Raw genomic sequence first — 21,823 nt, 5'->3', positions numbered from 1 at the left:
GAGGAAGTTCAACAGATAACTGATTAATCAGAGTTGTCTTCTCATCCTGTTTGACTCCAAGGTTTTTAAAAAAAAAACCCAAAACACAGTGGTGTTTTGCAGTTCCCAATCTAAACCCATAAATGACTTTCTTCCCTAGAAACCCCAATGCCCCCACCTTACTTGATGCTGAAAACTCTGCCTGTCTTGGAGAGAAACAGAGCTGAAGGCTAGTGAATGTTGCTAGGGATAAGGAATAGAGAACGATGCAGGAAATGTAAATGGAAGGATATCAAGGAGAGACCAAAAGGTAGTAGGAAAAAGAACAAGAGGTCTTCCTGAAGAAGGTGTTCAAGTGGCTGGCCTGCTTGGAAAGCTCCACCTAGGCTTTCCTGGGTGCGTCCTTTGAATACTAATAGCTACCATTCATCGAGTCATTGCTATATACCAGATGTGGTGATAAGCATTTTTAGCGCATTATCTCATTTTAATTCTCAACCCTGCAAATTCAGAATTGGTACTCCTGTTCACAGAAAAAAGATCAGAAAGGTGCAGTGACATGTCCATGGCTATACAGCTAAGGAATGTAAAAGCCAGAATTTGAATCACTGTGGACTTCATTTGACTCAAAGCTTCTGCTCTGAATCCTTAACTCTCTTCACAAAACGACTTTGAGATAGCTCTGATTTCCTCCATTCTACAAAAGAAGCTACTGAGGCCCAGGGATGACCCAACTTGCCCAAGTGACACAGACAGTGTGTCAGAAACAATCAAGCCTGTCGGACTCCGAAGTCTACTGTGTGTCCTAGGTAGAGGAAGAGCAAAAGCCAAGGGTCAGGAACATGCCAGTAAGTCCCTTTGCATCAGGCGCAACCCTGCCCTAGGACACGATTTCCTTGTTTCCTTTCCATCCCCTCCAACCTCCACACTTAAGGCCATTACAAGAATTTTCTTTTTCCTGGCTCTCCCCAGTATGGCCTCTGGGCTGAGTAGGGACTTGGTAGTTCTTGGGAGGCTCTAAGACACCCTTTCCCCAAAGGTCCCCTAATAAAGAAACAGCCAGGGCCCCACCAGCCTGGGAACTCTCACTTCCCTACACATCTGAACAAGGTTTGTGCATGAGTGACTGGTGCCAGGAACCAGCCAAACTGAGTTCAAATTCCGCCACCAGCAACTGGCCAGTAACACCAGCTTTCTTTTTTAAAAGCATCTATTCTGGGATAGACATTTCACTAGGGATATCCTTCATATTTTAAAATTGAATTCCCCCTCCTCCATGATTGGCCCCATTTTACAAAAGAGGAGCCTGAGGCTCCCGGCGGAGAAGCGACCAGCGTAAGGACAGCCAGTCGTCACCAGTCTGGGACTTGAAGCCACCCAGGCCCCAGATTCTGCCGTTGCCTAGGAGCCGAGGAGGGAGGAGCTGCCAGAGCGCAGGGGGGAGGGGAAAGAACCAAGCGAGCTCCGGGCAGCGCGCGCTGACGACAGCAGGTGATTTTTTTCTGCAGCGCGCTTTCTCTCAGCGCCTTCCCTGGATTTTTCCCCCAGTCGCCGAGCAATAGATAAGGGTGGGGCCGCTTCCCTGCTGCAGAGACGGCAGCGGCAGTGGCTGCGGCATCATTGGGAGCAGCGGCTGCAGCAATGCTCGGTCTCCGCTGGAGGTGAATCACCTCCAAGCCCTGCTGGGTGGCCGGCTGAGACGGGACGCATCGGGGAGGGAGAATAGAGCCTCGTCCGTGGCCCCTGAGGCCACCCTGCTCGGTCCTTCCTCTACGCCATGGCTTAAGCCCGCAGCCACTTCGCCTCGCGTCGCCTCGCTTGGCCGGGGTCTGCGCGCCGCCGCAGCAGCAGGGAGGGGCGCGACCCAGACGCCCTCGCCCGGGGACTCCGGGACGCCGGGTGGCTCACCCATCGGTGCCCGCAGCAGACTGCGCTCCCAAGACCTTTGCAGGCGGCTCCCGGAGGCGTTTGCTGCCGGTAATCGGGGGGACTTTACGGACTTTATCTCAGTGATAGCTTGACCTTCCTGGGTGCTCGCTGAGGGAGGAGAGTGAGGTAGCTCAGGCCACCAAGGGAAAAAACAGTGGGAACCAGACTGGTCGAGGGCCGAGGGACTGAAGTAAGATTAGAGACTTGCTTTAGAGCCACAAAAAGAAAGAGGGAAGGCCAGCTTTGCAGCTAGCATCATGGCGTGGCCGTGCATCACGCGGGCCTGCTGCATTGCCCGCTTCTGGAACCAGCTGGACAAGGCGGACATCGCCGTGCCGCTGGTTTTCACCAAGTACTCGGAGGCCACCGAGGCCCCGAGCGCCCCGCCGCAGCCGCCGCTGCCGCAGCAGCAGCAGGCTCAGCCGGCGCACGCGCCCCCCTCGGCGCGGGCGGTCGCCATAGAGACGCAGCCGGCCCAGGGCGAGTTGGATGCAGTTGCCCGGGCAACGGGGCCGGCGCCCGGGCCTAGCGGGGAACGCGAGGCGGCGGCTGCGGCCGGCCGGAGCGGGCCCGGCGCCGTCCCGAGCTCCGGCTCCACCTCCAGCGCAGGCCCCGCGGACTCGGTGATGCGTCAGGACTACCGCGCCTGGAAGGTGCAGCGGCCAGAGCCGAGCTGCCGGCCGCGCAGCGAGTACCAGCCTTCCGACGCGCCCTTCGAGCGCGAGACCCAGTACCAGAAGGACTTCCGCGCCTGGCCGCTGCCGCGCCGCGGGGACCACCCGTGGATCCCCAAGCCCGTGCAGATCCCCGCGTCCTCCCAGGCTTCGGTGCCGATTCTCGGGGCCTCCAAGCGCCGGCCGCAGAGCCAGGAGCGCTGGCCTGCGCAGGCTGCCGCGGAGGCCCCAGAGCAGGAGGCGACCCCTGGCGGAGCAGGTGGCCCCGCCGCCGGAAAGCCCTCGGGGGCGGACGAGCGCGACACACGCAGGAAGCCTGGGCCCGCCTGGATGCTGCGTCGCGCCGAGGGGCAGGCGCCGGAGCAGACGCCGCTGCCCGCCGCCCAGGCCCCGGTCCAGGCCGCGGGCCCGGAGGCTGGCAAGGGGCGGGCAGCGGCGGACGCCCTGAACAGGCAAATCCGCGAGGAAGTGGCGAGCGCGGCGGGCAGCTCCTACAGGTGAGACGCGGGCCGCCGCTCAGGCGACGGGGCGGGTCACCCTTACCCTTTTGCGGAGGCTGCCCGGGGGTGGGGGGTTGGGGGTGGGGTTCATTCTCCGCACCGCGGGCCTCCTGTGCGGCCCCTCCCCTGCCAGACCACACCCTCTCCTCGGCCGCAGCTCAGACACCCTGCCAAGGCTGACTTCTTTCAGCTCTTTCTTACGGGAAGGCTGTTAGTACTATCCGTCCCCGCCTGCCCAGGTCTTTCCCTTTACCACTTGGGCATCTTTCCCCCCATCCCCGCCCCACCTCGGATCCCCGCTTGCTGGACCGAGACCCTTGGCAGTTTCTTCATAGGCAGTGCCATTCCGCCCCACCCACTTCAGCGGCATCGGCCCCTCGCTGCCGGCTCAGCTGTTGCCTACATCAGCCTTGGCGCTCCCCCTCAGGGCCCCGTCCTCCTAGAAGAAGAATTCTCTCTCAGTGGCCAATCCCCTCCTCCCTAGCCCAGTTCCCTCCGCCTTTCATCCCCCCCACCCCCCACCCCCCACCCCCGCCTTCAGTCCCTGGGAGACACCCAAACACCACACCCTTTTCTTGATTCCCCGCGGAGCTCTTACAGCTCACCTTCCTCCTTCTACCATCAGGCTTTGAAGTCGGATTCCGTCCTCCTCTCAGTAGCTGTGCCACACTGAGCACGTTTCTTAACCTTTCTGAGCCTTAGGTTCTTAGGTGTAAGACGCGATTGATCATAGATTGTTCTCTTAGACTTGCTTGTTCATTTATTAATTAAATATTAATATTTAACATATTTTTGAGCACCTACTATATGGCTGGCACTGCACGAGACATTGTGAAGATTACATGAGATGGCCGGGGAGAATTAAACCTGGCACACAGTAGGTGATGAGAATGTCTTAGTGCCATTACGATCTTGTGCATGATCCCTCATTATTCTGATTTCCACTTCCTAGATACTTCCAGCCTTCTCCCCTATTGATGCATTTCCTTTCTCTCTTCTCTTTATGTTTTCCAGTTGCGTTGCTCATTCCATTTCCACCAAGACCCTCCTCTTAAGCACATTTAAATTCCCTCTAAATGAATGCCTTCAAGAAAGCACATATCCGTTTTCTCTCTTTCTCCCTCCCTCTTCCCTTGCCTCTCCCTCTCTCCATCCTTCTAGAATTCTCTCTGTGCTGCAGCCTCAGCCCTTCCAACTTGCTTTCTCACCCTTTGTGCCTCCAATATGTTTTTCTGAATGCTTAGCTCTCCATCCTCCCCTTATGTTTCCACCCAGATCAAGCACTAAGAGATCTCATTTGACTCTGAACATGTAACATTAGGCTTTAGGGTCTCTGGGGAAACAGATGTGCAAGATGAAAAATTGAGCTAGAGGGGTTCAAAATGTGGCTTATGGGGTCCTTCGTCAATGCCACAGCCAGTTGCCTCCTTCCTTCCTTCAGCCAGTTGCAGAAGACTGTGGTTGGGAGGACTGCAGAGTTAGTGTCTTTTGCCAAGACACTGTATGTAGCCTCATACCAGACTGATGGGTTTCTCCAGTGAACGTACCAACCACTCCCTCATATGCTGAGGGAAGCATAGCGGACGGAGATAGATATCCTCTTTTTAAAGACAAAATTCCTCTCTCTTCCAGATTTTAAGTCTGGAAAGCATTTCTCAATGAGAAGGGGCAGCTAATATTCGGCTCTGACTCCATCTCCCCCCCCCCACCCCACTTGGCATTTCTCTCTTGGTTTATTGTTAGCACAACCACAGTGGTCCCCGAGGAATGTACTACTTTTTTTTTGGCTTTGGGTTGGGCAAGATCCTTTTCCTTGGTTCAGAGCCATCAGAAGTAGAATTTGCACCATATCTTTGTGCTACTGCCAAGGGAAAACCAAAAAGAAAAGAAGGAAGCAAATAAGCAAGGGGCATAAAAAACAAAACCAAGGCGTAGTTCTGTGATTCTGCTTGTTTCCAAGGCAGGCCCCACTTCATTCCCAAAAAACCCTAAGATTCGCCCAACATCACAGATTTCTGATCTGTCCTCCTCATCTTTCTACTCCCACTCCCCTGCTCCTACTCCTGGGTAGTAGTACCTGGTGGCAGGTGGAACCTTAACACCCACCATGCAGGAAACTACCCCTCCCCACCTCCAGAGAGCCAATGCCAATCAAGAGAGATCGCAGGGGCGTCTGGGTGGCTCAGTGGGTTAAAGCCTCTGCCTTCGGCTCAGGTCATGATCCCAGGGTCATCTGGGATCGAGTCCCACATCGGGCTCTCTGCTCCGTGGGGAGCCTGCTTCCTCATCTCTCTCTCTGCCTGCATCTCTGCCTACTTGCGATCTCTGTCAAATAAATAAACAAAATCTTAAAAAAAAAAGAGAGAGAGAGAGAGAGATCCCAAATTCTCAAATCTCCTTTGGTGATCCTACTCCGTTTATATTTCCAAGTCATTAGGACTTCCTTTGTCCATGAAAAATGGGCTAGACAGTCAGGGGATGACCTACCCTTCAGATACAACCCACTCCAAGTATATTGGCTTGCACCTTTGTTCCATATGGCCTCTTCTCCCAAAACCCCACCCTCACTGTATAGTAAGCATGTCAGGCTTTACAATTAGGATTATACTCACACTGCAAGTGATGGGATTGAATGGGGGAAGGCTCTGCTTTTGCAGCTGGTGAAAATGATTATTTTTAGTGGCTATTAGAATCAGAACTCCACCAACCTGTCAAAAAAAAAAATCTCTGAGCACCTCAAAAGAATTTTTTTTCTCATTTGGGTCTTCTGTAAAATTTAATTATGCATGTGACTTTGGGGCCAGCGGTTCCCTTTTGCTGTATAATCAGAAGGGTTTGGAAGTATTAAGAGAATGAGTGTTGCTAAGAGACATCAGTTTCCTTAATGGGCAATTTAAGTGCATGACCAAGTTGGTGGGAAATTTAACATTGTTTTCTGTTTTAGAAGAAAAATTAACCAATAGGGAAATGCACTTTGGGTGAAAGTAGACATGAAGAAATAAGACAATTAATCAAATATCCCATAAAGAAAAAAATGCCTGGAAATTGTAGGCTTATCTGGAACATTGATTCTCCTTCCCTATTGTCTCATGTTCTTTTCCTTGCTATGATTCCAAATACCTCCTGAATCTAAGTATGTCCCACGACCGGCATAGATGAGTCTTAACATTGCCTTATTAGAAGCCAGGTTGGGTTCCATTTCAAAGATAATTTGATTTACAAAACCCTTTTCTTCTGCCAGTCTACATAAATCATGGTGGCTTACACCGTGGTGACTGGTTCATCTCATGGGCTTTCCAAGTGACATCTGTCACATGACATCAATGTGAGCAGTTGGCTTAAATAGAGAAAAGGACACACAATCCATCAGCTTAACATATTGGCATATAATGTAAAATATACAGTCAGCTTGCGGAGACATATACATACTCACTGGTTTTTCTCTTACGATATACAGTCAGTAGAAAATACCAAACATCCTTTGACACGATGATTTTGAGAAACCTTCCCAAATCAACAGTTCATCTAATTCATAATGTATCTGCACTAGCCTGGGATTTTTGCATTAAGTGCTATCTCGGGTATCTTTCATTATTCACAATCATGAAGTTGATAAATTTTTAGTACACTCATTTTACATAATGATGTTATAAGATTGAGAAGCATGTCTCTGTTACCACTTTGAACGTTAAAGATGGATTTCGCCAGGCAGCCACTTGTGACTTTAGACCTAGCATTCTCAATTAGAAAAGAGATGAGTCATGAGAAGGGGATTAAAATTCTCGTCTCAGTCCGTCCCATTGCCCCAGCCATCAGTTAATAGGGATAGATGGGGTGGCAGGTGTTCCCCATAGAAATGCTAATGAGAGACTTCTCCTGAAAGAAATCAGCTGAGGCACCAGGAGGTAGAATTAATAAACCAGAGGCAAAATATTTGACAAATGAGAGCAGTAACAAGGAAATTGGAAAGAAAAGGAGCCTTTCGTATCTGCCTTACAGTCTTCCATGAAGGTTAGAGAAAGGCCCGTCTGACTTGGCTTCTGCTGGCAGAACCGCCCTTTGCTTCTAGAGCAACTCCCCACTTCCCTAATTTCTTCCTGGGCAAGTCTCAGCGATACTGCAAGGCCAATGTCAGATACTGAATCTTTAAGGATATCTTCCAGGTGCTGCCATTCAGAGCCAGTCTTTCTTGCATTCCCTTTCTATATTCTGTGCACTCCCATTGTCTGCTCAATTATAAGATACTGTTGTCTGTATCTGCCTCTGCCACCAGATCACAAACACTGGGAGAGAGGGCTGTATTTTGTTCATCTCTATACATCTCACAGTGTAACATTGCACCCAGGTGCTATATAGGTTTGCAGAATCCAGTACATTTTTAGAATTTGATGAAAATTTTGTTCACCTACACATTGATTCATTTCATTCAGTTTTATTTAGTTGGATTTATTTCAGAAAATGACCACAAAGCCCCTGCTGTGTATCAGACAGGATGCTGGGGATACCAGACGAATAACTTATAACCCTTATGTAAGGAAGTTATGGCTGCCTTAATCAAGATAAAGTCCATTCTCTACTAGGTTAGCCCTAGAAGGAGATGTTCAAATGAGGACGGGCAACAAACCTTACAGATCTCTTGTACCTTCACCCAGGGCAATGACCCTCAACCTTGACTGACCTTTGGAATCATTGGAGAGCTTTAAAAACATTGACACATAGGGGCCTTGCCCAGAAATTCTGATTTAATTGGTCTGGGGTGTGGCCTGAGCATCTGAATATTTCAGAAACTGTCCCAGGCGACTCTCATGTGCAATTCAGGTTATGACCTACTTCCCTAAGTCAAGGGTTCTCAAAACTCAGTACACCCAAGAATCATCTGGCTAGTTTTCTAAAATACAGATTCTTGGGCCTCATCCTCAGGCATACTGATTCAGTAGGTTTAAAGTAGAGCCTAAGAAACTACATTTTAACATGCAGTCTAGATAATTTTGATGGAAAATACTGCTTGGAGAAATTGGCTGTCCTTAAGGTATTGAGTTTTCTCATACACAAAAACAGTGTTGGTTGCCGTTTATTTAAGTCTTTGATGTCCTTCACTTACATTTTGTAATTTTCTGCACAAGAGTCTCTCTCTCTCTCTCTCTCTCTCTCTCTCACACACACACACACACACACAAATGCACACACATTTTTTTTCAAGATTTTATTTATTTATTTGACAGACAGAGATCACAACCAGTTAGAGAGGCAGCCAGAGAGAGGTGGGGAAGCAGGCTCCCCGCTGAGCAGAGAGCCCTATGCGGGACTCGATCCTAGGACCCTAAGATCATGACCTGAGTTGAAGGCAGAGGCTTAACCCACTGAGCCACCCAGGCGCCCCTGCACGCACATTTTTAAGTTTTATTATTCTATATTTAAATCTTTAGTAATATAACTGGATTTTAACCTTATGTGTGGAATAAAGCAGGGAATCCAGTTTTCTTTTTTGTCTTATGGAAACTCATTTATCCCCAAAGTGCAACTTTTCCTCATTAGTATCTCCATGAATCTCCTCTATTGCGTAAGGGTCACATATGTTTAGATATATTTCCAGGATATCTGTTCTATTCCATTATTCTGAGTTAATGCCACACTACCACCTTTTCTTTTTGTCTACGATATTTCCAATTATTTTCCTATTGTGAGGAGTAGATTTTGTTACATTTTCTAATGGTTTGTTGCTCATATGTGTTAATTTTTGGATGTTGATCTTGTATTGAGGAACTTTATCATGCTCTCTAATTAGTTTTGTCTGCAGACTCCCTTGGGCTGTCTGTGGAGATAATGTATGTTTTTAGCAAATACCAATTTATTGTCTTCCTTTCCAGTATTTATATATCTTTTGTGTGTGTGTGTGTGTGTGTACTGCTGCATTGGTGAGGACATAGGGTGTAGTTTTGATAATAGGTGATAATAGGCATCTTTGTCTTAGGATGTGGAAATGCTGCTTATGTTTTAAAAACTTCTTAAGTTTTATCAGGTTTGAGGTTTGCTCTGTGTTTCTATGATATAGCTTCATATCAGATTAAGAAACTTCTCTTTATCCTAATTTACTAAGGGTTTCTAAAAATGTGGATGGGTATTGAATTTTGTTGACTGCTTTTCCTGCATCAACTGAGATGATCGTATGGTTTTTCTTTTTGAATCTGTTATTAGATTATTTTGATATTGAGCCATCTTTGCATTCCTGAGATAAACCTTACTTGTATAAAAATACAGTTTGTATTGTTGAATTTGGTTTGCTGTTTTTTATTTGAAATGTTTACATATATATTTATATCATCCCCAAAGAGGGAATAGAGAAAATTACCCATCAGAGAATGGAGGTCTGAGGGATACAAGTATTTGGGGGGTATTGACCGCAGAAGTAATAGCCATGAAAAAGACAAAGAAGGAGTGATCAGAGGGGTAAATCAGAACAGAGACATAGCACAGAAACCACACGGAGTGCCTAACTCAGCAATGCCTTATGCCTCCTTGGAATTTTTTACTGAGGAATTACTGTGTGCAAAGCATTACTGTGTGCAAACCATTGGTTGACCTTGTGCAGTTAGCTCTCAGAGATATAATGTTGACTGAGACTAACCCACAAAGAGGAAAGGAGATAAGATATAGGCAATTATTGGTTGCTGTCTGGGGAGGAAGGAAGGTACTTACTGCATATATGAATTAAAAAAAAAAGTCAAGCCAGTGATAGTTCTAAATCTACAATCACTAAGAATCACTCAATTTCCCAGACACAAAACTAAAACACTCCAGTAAATGTCCACTAAGATTAAAGAGCTATTTCTATAATCAATGCAGCTCTGGCTTTACAAATTATGTCAGTTGTATAAATGTAGACCTGCGAGCTTCTAATTCTCTGCTGAATGAAGAAAACTGCAAGATGGGCCTCAACCAACAAACTAAAAATTCTCTGGATGTTCACTAAAAGTCCTGGTTTTCACTATTAGAATTAATAATAGTAGCTAATTGAGTGCCTACTATGTGCCTGGCGGACTGCTACAAATCTTAGATGCATTTTCTCCTACAACCTCTACAGTAGCCCTGCAGGAATGGTACTAGTACTTCCCTGTTGGGGCTTAGGACCTCAGGGCCTCTTGTCTGCCCTGAGGCTTTTAGATTTGAAGGCACAGACTTGGCTTAATGCTGTTTCTCAATACACACCACGTCCTCCATGTCATATTAACATGTATTATCTCAACTCAGTTTCAGTCCAGGAAACATGATTAGTGTCTACTCTGTATCAGGCTCATTCCTAGGATGACAAAGCAGTCCTCGCTCTTGAAAGGCTTCTGTGTATTAGGCGGAGACAAGTGTGCTGAAAAGTATCCTAATAAAAAGTCTGTGCAGGGTCTGGTGGGGCACAGAGGAGAGAGAGGTTAAGTCTGCTTGATCTGAGGGCTGTCGGAGAAAGGGTTCAGGAGAGAGGGGACTGGCAGTGGATCTTCAAAGAGGGGGACATTGTGGGGAAGGGGTCAATTTGAGTAAATGGATGAGAAGAGAAATTGTAAGCAGTTCTGTGCAGGCAGCAGTTAAGAGGTCTCATGGAATGACAATAGAATGGTGAAGACCAGGTAGGGAGGCTGGGCCAGCTCCTTTGTCCTATAAGCAAAGAGAAGAGCAGGATTAGGTTTGGGATTTGGGAAAAGGTGACTTTGACGGTGGTGGAGGGATGGATTGGGGGCATGGAGCTCGGGAAGGAGCTGTAGTCTGGGGCAGAGATGATGAAGACCTCCAGCAAGGAAAGAAGGCAACAAAGCACTGACACTATTGGATGCAATAATGTTGTGGCCAAAGAAAAGCAGGTCCAAAGGCAAAGAGAGGAGGCTAGGACATTGCCCAGATCTCATGCTTTGGATGTCCGGGGAAACAATCATTCACTGAGTAGATAACACTGTTTTGAACCAGTTGAATTTGAGGTGTCTTTTTCCAAGGTTGACATGGAGATGTCCAGTAGAAAGTGAAGATAGAAATCCGCCCTGCTGGTTAGGGTGTAAACTGGTACAATCCTATAAAACTCTTCAACATTATCTACTCAAGGTAAACATATGTTTTACTCTAAGACCCAGAAACTGTCCTCTCGAATGTACACCCAAAAGAAATGAGGACAAAAGAGTTGTATAAGAATGTATATAGCAGCTTTAATAATAATAGCTAAAAAGAAAAAACAACGCAAATGTCCATCAACAATGGGATAAATTGTGGCATATTCATATAGTGGATTATCACATGGCAGGATATGGCAGGGAGAATAATGCCTCCCCAACCCCCCACTCAAGTATGTCCACATCCTAATTCCTGGAACATGGGAATATGCTATGTTACAGAGCAAAAGGGACTTTACAGCTGTCATTACATTAAGCATCTTGAGGTGGGGGAGTATCCTGAATTATGGGCCCAGTGTAATCACAGAGATCTTTACAAGTGAAAGAGTCAATGTCACAGTGATGCAGTATGATAAAGACTCGGCCAGACATTGCTGGCTTCAAAGATGGAAAAGGGGGACATGAGCCAAGGAATGCAGGCAGGTGCTAAGAAACTGGAAAAGGCAAGGAAATGGCTTCTCTCCTGGAGCCTTCAGGAGGAACACCTTGCTTCTGGTGACATCTTGATTTTTCCAGTGAGATCCATTACAGACTTTTAACTTACAACTAGAAGATAATACATTTGCATTGTTTTAAGCCATTCAACTTGTGGTAATTCATTTCAGCACCTGTAGGAAACTAATACAGAGTTTCTCAATCTTGGCACTACTGACACTTTGGACTGGATAATTCTTTGTTGTGAGGAGCTGTCCTCTGCCTTATGGCATCCCTGGCCTCTTTCCACCTCATGCCGTAGCACTCCCCACTGCACCCTCGCCCTTGCTAAGCCGTGAGCATCAGAAATGTTTCCAGGCATTGCCAGAAGACCCCTGCAAGGGGAAAAATTGCCCCTGGTGTGAACCACTGTTGTATGAAAAGTAAAATTACTGCAATACTTTATAATATGGATATATCCCACAGCCGTGGTGATGAGTGAAAGGAACAGATACAAGACACTTACTGAACAATCCCATTTATATGGATTTCAAAAACAGGCCAAAGGAATTGACAGTGGTGGAAGTCAGAATAGTGGTGATCTCTGGGGTGGGGCAGGTAATAATTGAGAAGGAGCACAAGAGAACCCACTGAGATATTGGAATTGTTCTGTGTGTTGATCTGGGTGGCGATTATGTGGATCTAGACATGTGAACAATTAAGGTTTATGGACTTTATCCTATGTATGTTAAACCTCAACCAAAAATTTCAAAACAAATACAAGCCAAGTAAGTGGAGATCGAGGTTGGATGCTCAAGAGAAAAGGCAGAACAGAAAAGATCCGGACCTGAAGCTGTCAGTGAGGATCAAACCCACAGGCATCAGAGTGGGTGGGGCATAAAGAGGGTGGGAAGAAGAGACCGCTTGGGGCGGGGCCCAACCAGCACTGACAGACCCTTAGTCGGAAGAAGAGTCAGTCCGGGATGAGGATGGGCCGTTGGTGTCTATATGGAGTGAGAGCACAGGCCTCAGCTCCGTTCCTACTTCCCACCTCCCCTACCTCCAGCCTCTGTGTTACCTGCAGGAGCTACCCCACTTGTAAAGCATCATAGTACCCTTCCCTAGCCTCACTGGACCAGCATAGCCCATTGCCAATGTATATTTTCTCCCAAATGACTGAAGACGCTTCTGCAGAACTAAGCCTGGCATAATCTCTTTTGGTGGGAAAATTGAGCTCAGGCCCCCAGCCACAAAATGCACCATAAGTACCTCCTTGAAACACTGCCTCCTGCCTCCTCCATGGTGCTGCTCCCTATGGTCACTGTCTATTTCGTGCAGTGGCTTCGTGCTGTCTTTTTGGCTCCCACTCTCCTAAGACCAGGCTTCCTCCTTCACCAACTTGTTTTTGCAGTGGGAGAGGGTTGCCTGTCTCACTCCTCCTTATCCCGAACTCTCCGCAAACTCCCTTCCCATCCAGAACAAGAACTAGCACCTCGGGCTGCAGTCGAGGCTTTTCAGGATCTGACCTATCTGGTTGTTCCGAGCATTTTTGCCCACTGTTCCCCACACTCACCTGGTGCTTTTTCCTGGGGGTTCTCAGTTCTGGTTGTACATTGCAATCATGGGGGCCCAGCAGATGATCTAGCCAAATCACAGTCTGACCTGGGCCTTGACCAGCCCTATGTGTAACTGTGGCTGGATTTTGCTCCCAGTTTTCCCTCCTGCTTGCCTCTCATCTTCTCTAAATCCCTCCCATCCTTCAGGGCTTTTATTCCATTGTGAAAGAGGCTTATACTGTAAAAGCAGGGAATTAGGCTGGATTTATTTGATCATAATAGCATAATAATAATAATGCAGTGGGCTTAATATTATTTTTATTCTGAGTTCAGTGCAGCATCTTCAGAGCATGCAAAAGCTGGGACTATGGGCTCTGAGGATTTAAGATGCAGAGCTCATGATCCCCGCTCACAGGAGCTTGCCATCTTGTGACGCAGGTAACATGGATACAAGCATCCAAAGCACCAGGCAGGGCCTGCTGAGGGTTCAAATCAGGGGCCAGAGATCTCTAGGGCCACAACAAGGGCTGGTTAATTTTGTTGGAAGATTCATGGGTGGGATGGTGGGATGAGTCCTGGGAGATGTACTGGTGTCCTGTCAAGGATTTGCTGACCATTAAAACTAGGCTCAAGTCATTTCTCTGTAACTTAAAAATCTATGTGACCTTGAAAAAGTCTTTTGTTTTCTCATAAATAAAATGGAGATAATTGCACAGTAGTGACTTCAGAGTTGTGAGGAAGATCGGGGGAGATAACACTTTCCCCAGTGCACGCCCATCACACTAAGTGCTGGCCACATTTGTTGTTATCATTGAGAGAACAGACTAGAGTCAGTAACCAATGAAAGTCTTTCAGTTATTCACTCAGCAAACCTCTGTCAGGTCGTGTCGCAGACACTATGCTAGGACATGGGGATATAGAAATGAATTGTACATATGCCCTGTCCTAAAAAGAGCTCTATTGAGAGAAACATTGAGAAAATTATAGTATTAGTAGCATGTGCAATAGTAGAAATATGGAGAAGATACTGTGGAGATGTAGAGGAAAGGGCGGGGGGAGTCTGCCTCAGTGTGAATCAGGGACCACTTTCTGAAGGAGGTGTACCTGTGCAGTGTGTCAAAAGTGTGGAATTAGCTCCATTGGGAAGGCAAGAGGTTTGGAGCTGTATATTCCTTCCTGCAGGTCTTCAACAATGAACTGAGAACAAAGAAGGCCACTTAAGAGTACAATACTTACTAGCAATTTCAGCTCCTCTCAGATGTCTAGCTTTATCTTGGGACTTGTGTTCAAATTCTGCTCACCACTTGTTAACTATATGACTTTGGGCAAGTTATTTAACCTCTCTTGTCTGATTTTGCTTCCTCAGTGGTAAAATATAATCAATAATATTGCAAAGTTGCTGAAAGACCAAATATTCCATTAAGTTTGTGACTTGTGACTCTCTTGCCTGTCTTTTTTTTTTTTTAAGATTTTATTTATTTATTTGGGAGAGAGAGAGAGAGAGAGAGAGAGAGAATGAGAGCACACAAACGGGGGAGGGGTAGAGGGAGAAGGGAGCCGACCATGGGGCTTGACATGGGGCTTGATCCCAGGACCCTGGGATCATGACCTGAGCCAAAGGCAGATGCTTAACCAACTAAGCCATCCAGGTGCCCCCCTCACCTGTCTTATTTACCATTGTACTCCCAGCACCAAGTACACTGCGTGGTATTTAGGAGATGCTTAATAGATATTAATTGAACAAATGAATAATGATGTATGTACACTACTTAGCATAGTACCTAGCCCATAGTAAGCACTCAGTAAAAGACAGCTATTCTCATCATCATTATCCCAAGTGGGGTTCAGTACCACTCAGCTAATAGAAAGAGGCAGTTTTGCCCTTCTCTGTGCACAGATTCTGAATTTCTGGAAAGAGAACTGTGAAATGCTTAAATGAAAGATTTTCTGTGGGGCGCCTGGGTGGCTCAGTGGGTTAAAACCTCTGCTTTCGGCTCAAGTCATGATCTCAAGGTCCTGGGATAGAGTCCCGCATTAGGCTCTCTGCTCAGCGGGGAGCCTGCTTCCTCCTCTCTGTCTGCCTCCCTCTCTGCCTACTTGTGATCTCTGACTGTCAAATAAATAAATAAATAAATCTTAAAAAAAAAAAAAAAAAAGAAAGAAAGAAAGAAAGATTTTCTGTGACTATTTTTGAGTCTGACCTGGAAGATCGGAGAAGACTTCAGAAGGGAGGGTAGCATCTGAACTGGATCTTGAAGCATCAGTCTCATTTCCGTAGGCAGGCATGAGGTGGCACATTCCAGGCAGAAGGGAGAGCTGGAGCCTGGAGAGCTAGCTATGCATTGTGGAGAATCACAGACATTCAGATATGACAAGTGTTCCAAGTGTGAGGAGTGACATAGCAGGAGATGAGTCTGGAAAGGTCTAGAGCAGTGATTGGTAAACTTTCTGTAAAGGGATAGATAATAATATTTTAGGCTCAGCCAGCCCTTATATAACAAGAGAGAACAAATTTCCCAAAGTTTTAATGTTGAAATTCAAAATATGATAATAATAATTGAATACAATATTTTGTAATAAAGGTCTACCAATGAGGAGAATGGCTTTTTTTAGGGGAATAACATTTGCTGAAATGAGATTCAAAATTAGTATTCCCCTTCATCATTTTGATTACAAATACTTATCTCCAAACGTCATTCTTAGCTCATAGCTGAACAGATTTGGCTCATGGACCAGTTTTGCCAATCTCTGATCTGTATTATTTGTTTAAGATCTATTTATTTGAGGGGTGCCTGGGTGGCTCAGTGGGTTAAGCCTCTGCCTTCGGCTCAGGTCATGATCTCAGGGTCCTGGGATTCAGCCCCGCATCAAGCTCTCTGCTCAGCAGGGAGCCTGCTTCCTCCTCTCTCTCTCTGCCTACCTCTCTGCCTACTTGTGATCTCTCTCTGTCAAATAAATAAATAAAATCTTAAAAAAAAAAAAAGATCTATTTGTTTGAGAGAGAGAGAGCATGTAAGAAGGGGGAGGAGCAGACAGAGAGGGAGAGAATCCTCAAGCAGACTCCCTGCTGAGCGTAGAGTCCCATGTAACCTGGGGCTTGACCCCAGGACCCTGAGATCATGACCTGAGCTGAAATCAGGAGTTGGCTGCTTAACTGACTGAGCCACCCAGATGCCCTCCGATCTGTATTGTTGAGGACAGAACACCATGCTATCAAGTTTCAGACTATTTAAGTGTGGAATAACCTGACCACAGTGCCTGAGAATACTTGGTTTGACTGTTCCTGATTAAGCACATCACTTATTCTTCCCAAGTGGCATAGGCATTCTCTTGTTTCCTTACAACTGAAGAGCAACAGGGCACTGACGTGTGTGTGAGAGAGTCTCTTTGTCTTCATATATAATGGGTCAGCAGCCCGTCCCTCACAGCAACCATGGACACAAGGTATGGGGGTCGCCGTTGTGGAACAGTATCAGTGTCTGGCTGCTATGACCATTTCATGTGGGCTTCTCCCGGGAGCTGGAACAAGGTTTTAAAAAAAAAAAAAAAAAGATAACGACAACGTGCTGTAAAAAGGTGCCTGAGGACAAATCCCCTTGCCTAGAATGAAACCCCTATGAGAAACACAGAAGAGACCTCTACCGTGAGAGGACTGTGGTGACAGCTCAAAGAAGTTCTGTTCTGGCCCTTCTCCAAGGGCTGGCTGGAAACTGGAGAGAGTCTTGGTGATTCCAGATGCTAAGAATCTGATCTTTTCACTCCATTCTCTGGGGAGCCTTTTATTTAGCACATCATAATAGTCCCAACCCAAACTACATTTCTCGGAAGGTGATAGGTTATAAATGCTACCTTCATCTCTATCTAGATGAAAGAAGTTGGGGAAAGAGCATTACTTTGTTAGTAAATCAATTCGATCCAGTTCCTATTTGTTGAGTACTTCTATGAATAAGACGCTCAGCTCGGCTCTGGGGAGATGACTGCGGGGTCCGCAATTTGGCACTTCCTGATTCAGTCTGTGTCTGTTCCTACTTCAGTAGTAGGGAGAAGCATGATGATGAAGGTGATGATGATGATGATGATGGTGATGGTAAAGGGAGGAAGGGGCAGGAGGGGATGATGCAGTAGCAGAAGCATGGATGCTTTCAACTAAGCAAGGTCTTAAGGGGTGGGGTGATAGAAGAGGGAAGAGTACTGAAGAAAAAGTGAAGAACAGAAGGAAAATTAGTAATCCCAGCTCCTGATCTGATTGCCGTGGTGCAGAGGATCAACCAAAAGACCTGGCATCAGAGAAACCTCAACTCAAAGCCCAGCCTTCCCACTTACTGCTGATGTAACCCTGGTGAAGTCATTTCAAGTCTCCAAGCCTGAATTTCCTCCTCAAGAACATGGTGCAATGTTATACATGTCGTAGGTCGCATGGATGCGTACCTGTTTTATGAATCATTAGGTCCTCACGGTCAACATTTTAAATATTAACACTCAAAAAGAAGCATGGAATCTGGCTGCACTCCAGTTTAGACAGATGAGTCCCTGAGGGACAGGCTCTGAACTAAGTTGGATGACAGCTCTGAACAAGATAGAGGCATTCACCATGGAGTGAGCAGGAGAATGAGAGATGCGGTGTTAAGCATGCATTCCAGCTGCTGGTTACTAAATATAATTGTGATGAATTTGGGCCAGGGAAAGCACAAAGTGCTAGGAGAGCATTTGATGGGACCTGACAGGCCTAACCTAGACCAGGCGTTGGAGCTGTTGTCTGAGGAGGTGATGTTGGAGCTGAAGCCTGGGGGGTGAAGGTGAGCCTCCATGCCTGCCTGGCCTCCTGTGGGCCTGGCTGGAGCCCCTCCTTCTGGCTTCATTTCCTGGCCTGTCAGTAATGGGTTGGCCTAGTCCCCTCTGCAGGCCTTCCCGGCTAAGGAACCACATTCCAGGATCCCCTTAATCACCCGAGTGTGCGATGCCAAAGCACCCTGTCCTGAGGCTTGCCGGAGAGAGCGTAGGGCAGAGGAGAGAGCATGACTGCTACGGGAAACTGATGACACTGAAGAGTCAGATCATGGCCAAGGATTTGGTTTCATCCATTTGATACTGCTCTCATTCCCCCTAAATATCTGATGCTACCTTGTCTGAGAAACCTTTGAAGCACTTTCTCTTTTTTTTTCCCTTAGAAGTTAAAAAAAGTACACTACAAAGAAGAGTGCATATTCTCATATTCTCATATTCCATATTCTCACTACCCAGAATTTTAAAAATTAACTTTTTATTATATTTACTTCCAGTTTTGTTTGTGTCAGAGCATGTTTTTCTTTCATAATAAAGTTCTCTTTGCCCACCTGACCCAGACCCATTCCGCTCTTCCCTCTATCCCAGGAGGCTACCGCTCATGACTTTGGGGTGCATATCTCTTTATCTATAAACTACAGAAGAAATTACATACGTGTGTATGTGTTAATTTATTTTTTATATAGCATTTGATGACTTTTTAACAAGTTTTTTTCTTAGGTATTAATTTTTTTAATAATCTCTGTACCCAGCGTGGGCCTCCAATTCACAACCTCAAGACCCTAGTCACATGCTCTACCAACTGAGCCAGCCAGGCGCCCCTGTGTTTACTTAGATGACAGCTAACACTGTGTATCATTCTGTGATTTTATTTTTTTCACCCAACATCATATATGCTGAAGAAATACAAACAAGCAGCCATAAGCACCCACTTATTTATAGTTCCTTCCTTTTAATGGCTGTAAAACCTGCCAGCATTGAATATATCACATGTTATTTATCTTACTCTATTTATATTAGGTTTTCTTAATTTTTAACTGTCAAAAATGGTGCTACAGTGAGTATCCTTATACATATCCTTGTACATCCATATACATATCCTTATACGGTGAAACTATGTAAGAGAAGTGAAACTGTTGGATCTAGGTTATATGCATTTTGCTAGATATCGGTAAATTGCTCTTTTTACTGGCTGGACTCATTTATACTTCAACTAATCGTGTAAAAAGTATCCTTTTTTCTTATAATATCACCATTTAAAATTTTGCCAATTTTATAGTGAAAAAACGGTCATTGCTTAATTCCTATTTCCCCGCTTTTCAGCGAAACTCGGAAGCTTTCTATGTGTTTATCAAAATCTCCAGTTTCTCTTCTGTGGGCTGCGCGTTCACACCCCATGCCTGTAGTCCCTATAAGGTGTGATCTCATTTTAATTGACCTACACGGACACTGACAACTCATCTTCTTTTCTGTGACTTGGCTTTCGCCTCCATTTCCATGGTCTTTGTCACATGGAAATTCTTCATTTCAGTGTATTCACTGTGTTCAGTCCTTGCCTGTGTGGTTTGTGCCTTTTTTTCCTAATTTCAGAAAGACTTCACTCCCAAAGTGATAGACACAGTCTTTTATACTTCTGATAGTTTCAAGGTTTATATTTCACATTCAGGTTCATGGTACATCTGGAATGAATTTTGAATGATATGAGTGTGAGATAGGAATATATTTCCATGTTCTTCTTTGTGGAAAGCCAACAATCCCAAATTCATTCGTTTAACAGGCCCTTCGTTCCCACTGACTTAAAAAGTTCCCTCTCTCTGATAGCAAGTCCTCTCACTTGTGTGCGTCCATTTCTGGGCTCTCTGCTTTGTCACATTGACCTATTTGTCTATTCCTAACAAATACTACACTTAACCTAATTATGATGGCCCTGTGATGTGTTTTGATTTTTCACAGGGCAAGTCTCTCTCTTGGTTGTTGTTCTTCAGAATTGCCTTGGTCTGACTTAGACATTTACCCTCCCATATTTATTTTGGACTTTGTTTTCAACTACTACAAAAATTACTATTGAGATTTTGAAGACAGGTTAAAATTACAAGTTAATCTGAAAATTGACATCTGTGTACTATTGAGTCTTTCCGTGTATAAACAAGATACATCATTCCATTTACTGTGGTCTTGTTTTATATCCTTCGATAGATCTTTTTTCTTTGCTCTTTCCTAGACGTTTTCTAGATTCTGTGGCTATTGTGAGATTTTTTTTTTGTTACCTTTCCTAATTGGTTATTGGTGATTTATAGGAATGACATTGATTCCTGTATATTTAACTGCTGCCTGTAAACTTGATGAATTCTCTTGTTAATTCTAAAATTCTCTTTTCAGAAATTTCTTGGATTTTCTATTTACCATGATTTCCCTTTGTTCTTTCTTTGATTCATTTCAGCCTTTTACTGAATTGATTAAATTTTCTCTTTCCCTTCTGTGTAGAAGTTGTGCATTCTTTTTTTTTTTATTTAAAGATTTTATTTATTTATTTGACAGACATCACAAGTAGGCAGAGAGGCAGGCAGAGAGAGAGGAGAAAGCAGGCTCTCCACGGAGCGGAGAGCCCGATGCGGGGCTCGATCCCAGGACCCTGGGATCATGACCTGAGCCAAAGGCAGAGGCTTTAACCCACTGAGCCACCCAGGTGCCCCGAAGTTGTGCATTCTATTTCCAGTTTTTTGTTGGGTGGTTGGTTTTTTGGTGTCTATCCATCCATTTTTTTTTTAATCTGTAGGTCTGACTTACAATTTCAAGTTGGTCAGACTTGACCTGTGATCACCCCTCCAGCTTCCATGTTCTTGTCTTATAGTTTAGCTCAGCTTTGCTTTACAAGTCCTCTAATTTAGAAACAATTAGTAATAAGATTTTTATGTCCACTGCTTACTTAGATTTGCCTCTGTATTCAGTAATATTTTGCTCACCACTGATTTTTGAATCCCACTCTTGCTTTCTGGAAGTCTGCCCTTTGTCTGAAATACTTTTTTCTCACCCTCATACTTTAGTGATAGCTAGCTGAGGGAAGAATTCTGGGTAGACATGAGTTCTCTCTTAGCACTTTAAAATATCACTCCACTATCGGGGCACCTGGGTGGCTCAGTGGGTTAAGCCTCTGCCTTCGGCTCGGGTCGTGATCCCGGGGTCCTGGGATCGAGCCCCACATCGGGCTCTCTGCTCAGCAGGGAGCCTGCTTCTCACTTCCTATCTGCCTGCCTCTCTGCCTACTTGTGATTTCTCTCTCTGTCAAATAAAAAATTAAAAAAAAAAATATCACTCCACTATCTTCTGGCCGTGTTGTTGCCTATGAAGAATGGATTTTAATGTAAACTGCTTGGATTAGTACTCAGCACATAATAAAAGTATCCTAAGTATTATTGGCAGCCGTGGCCGTCATGGCAGTAGAAATAATAGCATCAGCTTTCTGTACGTTCTATCTCGTCTTCCCAGCTCTGTCCTGTAGGTGCTGTAATCTGAGGCTCAGAGAGGTTGGATACCTTTTCCAGTGTTGCACCACGAATAACTGAAGACATAATTTACACCCCTGAATAGGCCACCTAAAACCTGTTTCCCCCTCTCCCTAGATCACACTGCCCCTATTATCATAATGGTTTGGACACTGTTGGAAACTAGAGACTGGAACGAGTATTTCCCAAGACCACCAGTGAGAAACCGGGAGACAAGGGCCTGGGTACTGATGCTCCGCACTTCCAGAACAAGCTGGGACAAAAGCGCGGGACAGCGTAGTGTTCTTGGGAGGGACCTCAGAGTCCCTCAAAGTTTATAGTTGTAGAGTCATTCTTATA

General features: G+C 45.5%; 1 protein-coding gene across 1 annotated transcript in view; it reads left to right on the top strand.

Moving 5' to 3' along the window:
• Window positions 1-2,165: 2,165 nt before the first annotated feature.
• The window catches only part of MAP6 (microtubule associated protein 6), a gene marked incomplete at both ends in the record, with an annotated part of 55,070 nt that continues 35,412 nt past the window's right edge, over window positions 2,166-21,823 (top strand). The window contains one exon of the mRNA XM_080816918.1: window positions 2,166-3,079. Within this exon, the coding sequence (XP_080673044.1) occupies window positions 2,166-3,079 (914 nt within the window). The remainder of the gene's footprint in view (window positions 3,080-21,823) is intronic.

Source organism: Martes martes, assembly GCF_963455335.1.
Source record: "Martes martes genome assembly, chromosome: 10".
Lineage (NCBI taxonomy): Eukaryota > Metazoa > Chordata > Mammalia > Carnivora > Mustelidae > Martes > Martes martes.
Note: the sequence above shows the minus strand (reverse complement) of the source record. Positions and strands in the feature narration are given on the sequence as shown.